The 10,206-nt window shown below is 44.3% G+C and overlaps 1 protein-coding gene across 2 annotated transcripts in view; it reads left to right on the top strand.

The window, feature by feature from the left end:
- The window catches only part of LOC122563022, a 4,549-nt gene extending 456 nt beyond the window's left edge, over positions 1–4,093 (top strand). For both annotated transcript variants that reach the window (XM_043716330.1, XM_043716329.1), the window contains exons 2-3: positions 276–442; positions 3,096–4,093. In XM_043716330.1, the coding sequence (XP_043572265.1) occupies positions 276–442; positions 3,096–3,891 (963 nt within the window). In that variant the 3' untranslated portion in view covers positions 3,892–4,093. The remainder of the gene's footprint in view (positions 1–275; positions 443–3,095) is intronic.
- The last annotated feature ends 6,113 nt before the right edge of the window (positions 4,094–10,206 follow it).

The raw sequence follows: 10,206 nt of genomic DNA, 5'->3' as shown, positions 1-10,206 counted from the left end.
GGATATAGGAGGATGCAGGTTGGGGTGACATGGGAGTGAATGGAAGTGGGAGAGATGCCATGGGGATGAGAGAGATGTGAGGCTAAGAGAGGTGGGAAAAGGAGGACGATGATGAGTGAGGGAGATGGTGTTGGGGAGGACAGCAGAGTGAATAGTGATGAGGAGGGGAAAGGGTGAAGAAACAAGTGAGAGATGGCATGTTTTCGACAGTGATGTACTTCTGTTTTACAGTCTCATGAATGTGGTTTCACTGTCATTTATTGTTGTACTTACAGGCAACAGGGAGCATCTTCAAAAAGTCTAGGACCCATACGGTTAAGAAGGCAAATGAGACACGTACAGTACCAATTCCAGGTCACTTCAAATACACCTCAGTGAATCTGCAGTGTGTCCACTATGGACAGCCACGCATTCGATCCACTGGGGTGAGACCCAAACAGAGGTAATTATTCATTTTGCCAAACTTTGAATGAAGGTGAGATTTTCAACACAGATCTTGTTCTGCGTTCAGATGCAGTACCCCCTTATGATAGCCACGATTCCCTGAACAAGATTACTGGTGGGGCTGGCGGCAGAGCATAGAACAGTCTAGCGCAGTACAAGACCTTCGGCCCTCAGTGTTGTGTCGGCCATTTATCCTACTCTAAGATCAGAATAGCCTCCATACCCTTTATTGTACTATCATCCATGTGCCGATCCAAGAGTCGCTTAATTGCGCCTAATATATCTGACTCTACTGCTGCTTTTGGCAGTGCATTCCATGTACCTGCACTGTTAAAGAACCTAGCTCTGACATCTCCCCAAACCTTCTTCCAATTACCTTAAAATTATGTTCCCCCATAATAGACATTTCCACCATGGGAAAAAGTCTCTGGGTATCCACTCTGACTATGCCTCTCGACATCTTGAAAGCCAACACACCATATGCCTTCTTAACAACCCTTTCAACTTGGTTGGCAACTTTAAGGGAACTATGGACATGGACCCTAAGATCCCTCTGTTCCTCCACACTGCCAAGAATTCTGCCTTTAACCCTGTATTCTGCATTCAAATTTGATCTTCCAAAGTGAATGACTTAACACTTTTCCAGGTTGAACTCCATCTGCCACTTATCAGCCCAGTTCTGCATCCTGCCAATATCCTGTTGCAACCTACAACCTGTTGCAACATACTATCCACAACTCCACCAACCTTCATGTCATCAGCAAACTTACTAACCCACACTTCCACTTCCTCATACAAGTCATTTATAAAAATCACAAAGAGCAGAGATTCCAAAACTGATACCTGCGGAACAGTACTGGTCACCGAGCCCAAGGCTGAATACTTTACATCTATCCCCACCCTCTGTATTCGATGGGACAGCCAATTCTGTAGCCAGATAGCCAGATTTCCCTGTTTCCCTCCTTTTTGAATGAGCCTACCATGGGGTACCATATCAAACACCTTGTTAAAATCCGTGTACACCACATCCGCTGCTCTACTTTTATCAACATGTTTTGTCACATCCTCAAAGAGTTCCATCAGGTTTGTAAGGCACAACTAGCCCTTCACAAAACCATGCTGACTATGTCTAATCAAACTATGGTTTTCCAAGTAATCATAAATCCTTTCTCTCAGAATTCTTTCCAATACTTTGCCCACCACTGACGTAAGACTGTCTGGTCTGTAATTCCCAGGGTTATCCCTATTCCCTTTCTTGAACAAGGGAATATCATTTGCCACCCTTTAATAATCTGGACTGCTCCAGTGGACAATGAGGATGCAAAGATCATCGCCAAAGGCAATCTCTTCCTTCGCTTCCTGTAGTAACCTAGGGTATATCCAGTCTGGCCCAGGGGATTTATCTATCCTTCAGTTTTCAAAATTTTCAGCACATCCTACTTCATAACATCAACCTGTTCGAGCAAATCAGTCTGTTTTACGCTGTTTTCAGAAACATGGAGGTCCCTCTCAGTAGTGAATACTGAAGCAAAATGTTCAGTAAGGACCTCCCCTACTTCCTCTGACTCCAGGCGCAAGTTTTCTCCACTATCCCTGATCAGCCCTACCCTCACTTTGGCCATCCTCTTCCTCGCAAGTGAGAACCGACACCTCTTCCTCTCTGTACAGGTGGACATAGCACCTGCCATTACCATACTGGCTGAATTGGCAATCCTCAACATCTTGACTTGGACAAGCATGCATTCAGTATGTATGTTTTTGTTTAACTTAATTTAGGTCTCTCGCTGTGATTTCCATTCCTTGGTGAATCATGTGCAGATTGTTGATTGAGCAATGGCACAGTGTATTTGGAAGATTTGTCTGTAGTTACAGGGTTTGGCTTCTGAGATTGCCTGTTCAGGCCTGCTGCTGTCCTGCTTGTTGCATAGTTCCCTTTCCCATTCACTTTGTCGTTCCTGTCCTGTTCAGACTAACACTTGCATTTTTGCTCGGCTTCTTCTGCCATTGGTGAAATATAATTGTTTGGGAAAGTACCAGAGCTGTTGCTGAAAGGAAACAAGGGGCTGAAGCAGGTGATATATCGTCGGTCAGTGTATTGCTATGGAAATGTAGCAGAGATTGCCAGTCTCCATTATTCTACCTTTCCTATGATAGTTAATTAGTATTGTGTTCCATTCCCAAGCAATGCAAGACAAAAGGTTTTCACGTTTTCCCTATTTCTGGCCATTTTTATGAACGTGTTTACTGTTGATTTGCTGTTTTCCACATTTAAGAATTGGAGACTGGCTGCTGCTGATGTACAGAGTCTGAGATGGGAGGGGAAAGATAATTGGTGAGAGTCTATCCTCAGCTATACATCCTGAAAATCCAAAAGACAGATCCACTGGTAATCAGGGGAGATACTCCTTAGTGGCGACAGTTTATTGACTCAGTAGGGATTGGTATAGTGAGAGACTTGATGGGGGAGATTCGCTGGTTATATAGGCTTTGTAGAAATTGAGGCATGATGACTTTGTGAGGGGGGTCAGACCCTTTTTCAGTTTTTAGTGGGTGGAGTAGATACGTGCTGAGGGTGGAGTTGATGGGGATTAATAGGCATTTAATGTCTTCTAATCTTTCCTGACATAATTGTTTCTGTATTGATTTCCCAGGTATCTTGCGATGGGTTGTGAAGCCTGCATCACAATTCATCTTGACCCGAACAAGAACCGGTTGTGTGTCACTGCCTACCATCTCATACACTCCGGCCACATCCTGGATCCAGATCTTTTACGGCATCTTGGCCTGTCTTTGGAACGACTGGCTCCTGACTGTCGCCAGCGCAGAACATGGCAACCCATGGCAGATGGCGTATCAATTGTACAGCAGCAACCCTACCCTCTCACCACCGAAGAGAAACACAGTTTACTGATCACCAGATGGAAACAGCTGTCACGCACCATGCTGCAGAGTGACACAAAGCGTTTCCATAGGCAACTAGACTGGTTGGATCGGCAAATTCAACATTGGCAGCAAGGGATGGAAGAGGATATAGAATGTCTTGATGAGAATTATGGGCCCAGTGATGTGCCACTCAATTGGCAAGATACACCTCGGGAAATTGTGGAGCATTCATATGCCCGTCTGCATCCATCTCCAGATCCTGCAGCTGTTTCTCAGCTAGGGATATTTACCTCAGGGGTCAGTAAAAGAAGCATTGCCACACAAACATATGCTGCCACATGGAGTCCCTCCCATGAGACAGCCATTCAGGCACTGCTGAAGCTTCGTGATTGTCAGTTACCGCCCATTAAGCAGCAGGGAGGGCCAAAGGGATCATGTGCTGAGGAGACATTCAGTAGGAAGAGGCAGTGTACGACAGAAAGACCGAAAGGGATGTATGTTGACAGTGTTAATGTTGTCATCCCTGCTCAGTCCAGTGTGCCAGGACAGCAACAAAGACAGTAAGATTGTCATACCACAAGAGGCAATGAGGAAATCCCAGAGCAAGTACAAGGAAGATGCTTGTGAAGCACCTCACAAGCCACAAAGAACATGCCCTGGTCACGATATGAGTACATCAGCCTCGCCACTAGGAACCGGCCTCACCCACCACCAGGAAAATGTTGGCTTAAGGAGGACACCAGCCCAGCCCATCAGGAAGCTGCCAGGCAAGTCCGATCAGCCATGATCTTCTTGAATGGCAGAGCAGGCTTGAATAGCCTACTCTTGCTTCTATGATAGTGCCGGGCAATAACTATCTTAAACAAAAGAGAATTCACCCAGATTCACTTCACACGCAATGGTGATGTGTTTGTATTTCCCCCACTATCAACATTCAGGGTAGTGGGGTGTTACTATAGATAAAAGCCTAAACTGGACCAACTGATAAATACTGAGGCTGAAAGAGCAGGTCACATGCTGGGAATTCTGGTGTGAGTAACTAACCTCCCACTTCCCAAAACCTAACTACAACAGCAAAATACAAGTCTCACACTCTTAGACATTCACAGCACATAAGAACGTAGCCTTGGAGGCCATAGCATCTCAAGTAAATTTCTAATTACTTATATATTACAAAGAGTTTCTGAGTCAGCTACCATTTCAGGCAGTGATTTGCAGACATCCAACACCCTCTGGGCAAAGTAATTTCTCCTCGGTTTCCCTCTTAGCCTTCTAATTTTCTTAAATCTTTGGCCAGTTCATTGACCAATCTACTAAGAGAAAGGTGCCTGCCCCTATTTATGCCCTTCACAATATAATACTCCTATTTCAGCTTCCCTCTAAACCTTCACAGATCCAAGGAAAGAAACTCTAATGTATCCAATCTTTCCTCATAGCACAAACCCTCCAGCCCAAGTAGCAATCCTCTGTGCCCTCTCTAATGCAATCACATCCTATAATGTGGGGATCAGAACTATGTGCAGTCATGTAGTTGTGACCTAACTGGGTTTTTTAATACCATTTGAGTATAACGTTCTTCTTTGACTAACAAAATCAGTGTGTATATGCTTTGTCTCATGACTCACTGTAGTAGCAGCTTTGAAATGAAACCTTGTTTTTCCTGGAATTGTCAGAAATTAGGTGAGGTTATGGATGCTGTCTTTCCTTTTGGGAGTTTTGTAATTCGATACCTTTGAAGCTAGTTTTCCAATTTTCCTTCAAGAAGCGAATTAAAGGAGAAAGAGAAGGTATCAAGCTTTGTGGAATGTTGTCTTAACTTTTCCACTCTTAGAAAATGGAGAGAGAGATGCTTTCTAATTCACAAGCGACGGTGTACCTAAACACAGTGAAAATCTTGGTTTGTGAGCAGTACGGGCAGATTATAGTAAGTAAGGATAATCGGATCATAGGATAATTAGAAGAGTGAGGTATACAGGTTACACTGCGTAGGAGGTGCTTGGACCATGATCAACAGTAACAAGACAGTCTTTGGTTTAATAGTGTGTAATGTTAGAATAAAATCTGCACTCAGGAGTTTGCAAGGAGCCCTGTGGTGTTGGTGCCATCTTGAATCATCTTTACAGTCTTGTCTTCTGTAGTCTCAACACGCAGGAACGTTAATATCTCTCTCAACATTCCAGTCACTTATTTGAAATGCAACATCTCTTTCCACAGATCATGGTTTAGAGCAGTGTCTTTCTCTTATTTTAAAGCCACAATCTAAATAGAGAGAAGATGTGAAAAGTAAGCATGGTACATAGAAGTGGTAAACTGCTATGTTCAGGAATCTATGGCTGTACTCATCAAGGTCTCTGTAATCTTCGTTAACTTCTAAGCTCTCACCTTTTGTTCTGTAACTCATTGCCCTTTTAACAATGTGCATCACCCAGTACAAAGCCCTGATAAACCCCATTTAAGGGGGCTTCCCCCACTACTGAGGTAAGACTGACTGGCCTACAGTTTCCTTGCATGTCTCTTCCATTTTTTCAAGATTAGAGTGGTGCTGGAAAAGCACAGCAGGTCAGGCAGCATCCTAAGAGCAGGAAAATCGACGTTTCGGGCAAAACCCCTACATCAGGAAGGGCTTTTGCCTGAAACATTGATTTTCCTGCTCCTTGGATGCTGTCTGACCTGCTGTGCTTTCCCAGCGCCACTCTAATCTTGACTCTGATCTCCAGCATCTGCAGTCCTCACTTTCGCCTCTTCCATTCTTTGTTTTAATAAAGGTGTCATGTTGTCAGTTTTCCAGTCCTTTAGCACCTCAACTGTGGCCAGACATAGGTAAAAATTCCTGCCAGGGCCCCAGATAACCCTTCCCTTGCCTCCATTGACACAACTCACTGTGGTAACGTGTCAGCATTAAATCTTGCTGTTCCTGGAGTCCTCTTGAAAGTTACAGGCTTTTAAAGATATAGGCAAAATCTCCAAACTACCTGATTTTCAGATTGATAGAAAGCACTCACATATTTTCTGTCCTTGACAAGAATCAGTATTTATTACAAGTATCTAGATTCCAGCTGTAGGTAACCAATTAAATTCAGTCAACTCTACAAAATAAAACTCTAAACCCCTTATGAATTCCCCCTTTCACAAACCCACAAATAAATATAAAAAGAGAAATGAAACCCATGGCCGAAGTGAATACTGGGAAAGCAGTTCTGTAGTCTTTGCTCACAGGATCTGTTTGGTTCCTGCTGCCCAATCTTCCTTTCTCTGAATGCTCCCAATTGTTTGTAAGAGGCACTGAGTGGCTGTTATATTTACGAGAGGTCTATGACTTCCCCAATTCAAAAGCACTACTCGCAGTATCCACTGAAAAAGGGATGAGCTAATTTTCTTGGATTTTTAAGAACATGGCCAGCGGGCCCAGCATTTATTGCCTGTCCCTAGTTACCCCTTGAGAAGGTGGTGGTGAGCTGCCTTCTCAAATCGCTGCAGTCCACCTTCTGTGGGTTGACCTATAATGCCATCAGGGAGGAATTTCCAGGATTTTGACCCAGTGACAAAGAAGGATCGGTGATATATTTCCAGGTCAGGATGGTGAATGACTTGGAGGGGAGCTTGAAGATGGTGGGTGTTCCCATATATCTGCTGGAAAAGCACAGCAGGTCAGGCAGCATCCGAGGAGCAGGAGAATCAATGTCTCTGGCAAGAATCCCGATGAAGGGGCTCTTGCCCGAAACATCGATTCTCCTGCTCCTCGGATGCTGCCTGACCTGCAGTGCTTTTCTAGCACCACACTCTTGACTCTGATCTCCAGCATCTGCATTCCTCACTTTCTCCTCATCCACCTGTTTGGTCACCTTCTCAAAGAACTCAATAAGGTTTGTGAGGCACGACCTACCCTTCACAAAACCGTGTTGACTAGCCCTAATCAACTTATTCCTCTGTCAATGATTATAACTCCTATTTCTTATAGCCTTTTCCAACACTTTACCCACAAGGTTTGTGAAGGTTTGTAGCTCAGGTTGAGGTTTAGGGTGTAGGTTTGCTCGCTGAGCTGTAGGTTTGATATCCAGATGTTTTATTACCTGGCTCGGTAATATCATCAGTGGCGACCTCCAAGTGAAGTGAAGCTGTTGTCTCCTGCTTTCTATTTATATGTTTGTCCTGGATGGGGTTCCTGGGGTTTTTGGTGATATCATTTCCTGTTCGTTTTCTGAGGGGTTGATAGATGGTATCTAGATCTATGTGTTTGTTTATGGTGTCGTGGTTGGAGTGTCCTACACTACATAGGACAAACAGGAAGAAAGTTATCCACCAGGATACACGAACACCAGCTAGCCACAAAAAGACACGCCCCTCTCTCCCTTGTAGCCCTACAAATGGATGAAAAAAAAACACCATTTTGACTGGGACAACACATCTATCCTGGGAAAGGCTAAGCAAAGACATGCCAGAGAATTCCTAGAGGCCTGACACTCCACCACAATGCCATAAACAAACACATAGATCTAGATACCATCTATCAACCCCTCAGAAAACAGAACAGGAAATGACATCACCACAAGCCCCAGGAACCCCATCCAGGACAAACATATAAATAGAAAGCAGGAGACAACAGCTTCGCTTCACTTGGAGGTTGCCACTAATGATGTTACCTAGCCAGGTAATGAAACGTCTGGATATCAAACCTACAGCTCAGCGAGCAAACCTACACTCTAAACCTTACCCACAACCGAAGACTCACTGGTCTATAATTGCCAGGGTTGTCTCTACTCCCCTTCTTGAACAAGGCAACAACGTTTGCTATCCTCCAGCCTTCTGGCACTATTCCTGTAGACAATGACCACATAAAGATCAAAGCCAAAGGCTCTACAATCTCCTCCCTGGCTTCCAAGAGAATCCTAGGAGAAATCCCATCCGGCCCAGGGGACTTACCTATTTGTGTGGCACAAATGTTACATGCCACTTGTCAGCCCAGTTGGGAGTGACTAAAGTGATTTAGTGCAGAGGACTGAGAGAGAGGTTTTGGTTGCTGCAGATTTGCTAGTTTCTCTTCTGGTCTGACCTAGTTTCTGTCAGTCTTGCTCATGGTGCAAACAGTTCAGATAACTGACAAACCTTGTTTGCAGGCAGAGGACCATAAACCCATCAGCTTCACTTGCAAAATAACCCCTCTGCTGAAAACTGTTAGCCCACTCATTGCTGGACCCACAGAGTTCCAGAGTGTTCTTATCCTTTTCCAAAACGATTCTAAAACTAACTGAGTTATGCTCACTTTCTTTAACATACCACCCTGCTAATACAGCTTCCACCTGCCCGAATTATAAATGTCACCCCTCTGTTTAAGAAAGGAGAGAGAAAAGGAGGCTACAGATGTGTCAGCCTGACTGTGTGCAGAGTTCCCTTTTTTTCTGGTTTTTCCTTCTAAAATCTTAACTTGAAATATTATCCAGTCATTTACAACAAACGAGAAAAAAAGAACAACATAATTGCCTGTTCTTCTGTAATGTCCCCCATCTGATTCTTTCAGCATTCCTCCATCTGCCACTGGCAGCAGTACGTACTATATATGATGCACTATAATGACTGGACAAGACTGCTTCAACAGCACCCTCCAAAAACATGACCTACAAAGGCAGCAGACACATGGGAGCACTACCATCTGTAAGTTCCCCTCAAAGCCAATCAGTATTTTTTGCATATAACGTTTTTTTTTGCATGAGGCTTCACTGTTGCATTGAGTTGTAGGATTAATCTTCCTTAAAAGCAGTTATTTGGACTGGAGTAGTTGAACAGAGTAGCTCACCACTATCTTGAGATCCATTATGAACAAACAAACCATGCTATCATCAGAGGAACAACAGAATGGCAGAGGGGCAGTGAGGAACATTGGTGGGGCAACACAAAATTACATGTTTGTGGATGACTGGTGAATGTGTTACCTATGCACACAGACACAATCAGTTAGTTAATCTGATTGCTGAGTTTCCCAATGTTCGTGGCCAAGCTGATGTTGGCTGTGACCTGGTGGATGGTGAAGGATACACAGGCGCCACTTGCTAAACTCTTTCTGGTGCACGCAAATCTGCTGCTGAACAGTTGTTGAACTGACAGGCATGCTAAATGTGATCGATTGCAACTTGGTATACTTGTGGGCTGGGGGTGTGCAGACAGTGGCAAACTGGTTGGCAGCTTGACTGGTTGCAAACAGAGGGAAGAATGATTTTTGGCAAGTATTAGGTAAGACTCGGAAATTCTGTCATCTAAATGTTTAGTGGACTATGTAGCGAGTGTGCACTTAGTGTAGCTTGCTTGTAGTTTCAGAACCTGATGCACCATAGCAGTATGTAATGACAAGAGAACAAGCTTTGAGTTTGAGGGCCTCCTCATCCTCCTGTCTGCTTGTTCAAGCTCTCCAAATGGAGCTACCCACAATCACATCCCTTCCTTACCATTTCTGTGTGTATACTTCATATTAGTCTCAATCTTACTTTGGAAAAGATATAAGCTCATGCGTAAAACTGTGCAAAGCTGAAGGGAAGAATCAGTGATTTACATGTGATGGACTTTTTGTCAGTTATGCTCCACTTGCATACAATCAGAGCAGCCATGCCTTCATGGAGAGTAATGTCTACCAGCCACTAGCTGGGGGAGACTCCTCTTGGAAGGAGTCGAGATTAGATTGGTACTGGAAAAGCACAGCAGGTCAGGCAGCTTCTGAGGAGCAGGAAAATCAATGGTTTTGGTAAAAGCCCTTCAGCATGAATGAAGGCAGGGAGCCTCCGGGGTGGAGAGATAAATGGGAGTGGGGGGTGGGGCTGGGGAGAAGGTAATAAAGAGTACAATAGGTGGATGGGAGTGGGGATGAAGGTGATAGGTTAGAGAGGAGGGTGG

This window comes from Chiloscyllium plagiosum, chromosome 26 (assembly GCF_004010195.1).
Source record: "Chiloscyllium plagiosum isolate BGI_BamShark_2017 chromosome 26, ASM401019v2, whole genome shotgun sequence".
Classification (NCBI taxonomy): domain Eukaryota; kingdom Metazoa; phylum Chordata; class Chondrichthyes; order Orectolobiformes; family Hemiscylliidae; genus Chiloscyllium; species Chiloscyllium plagiosum.
This window is presented reverse-complemented; position numbering and strand designations above follow the sequence as displayed.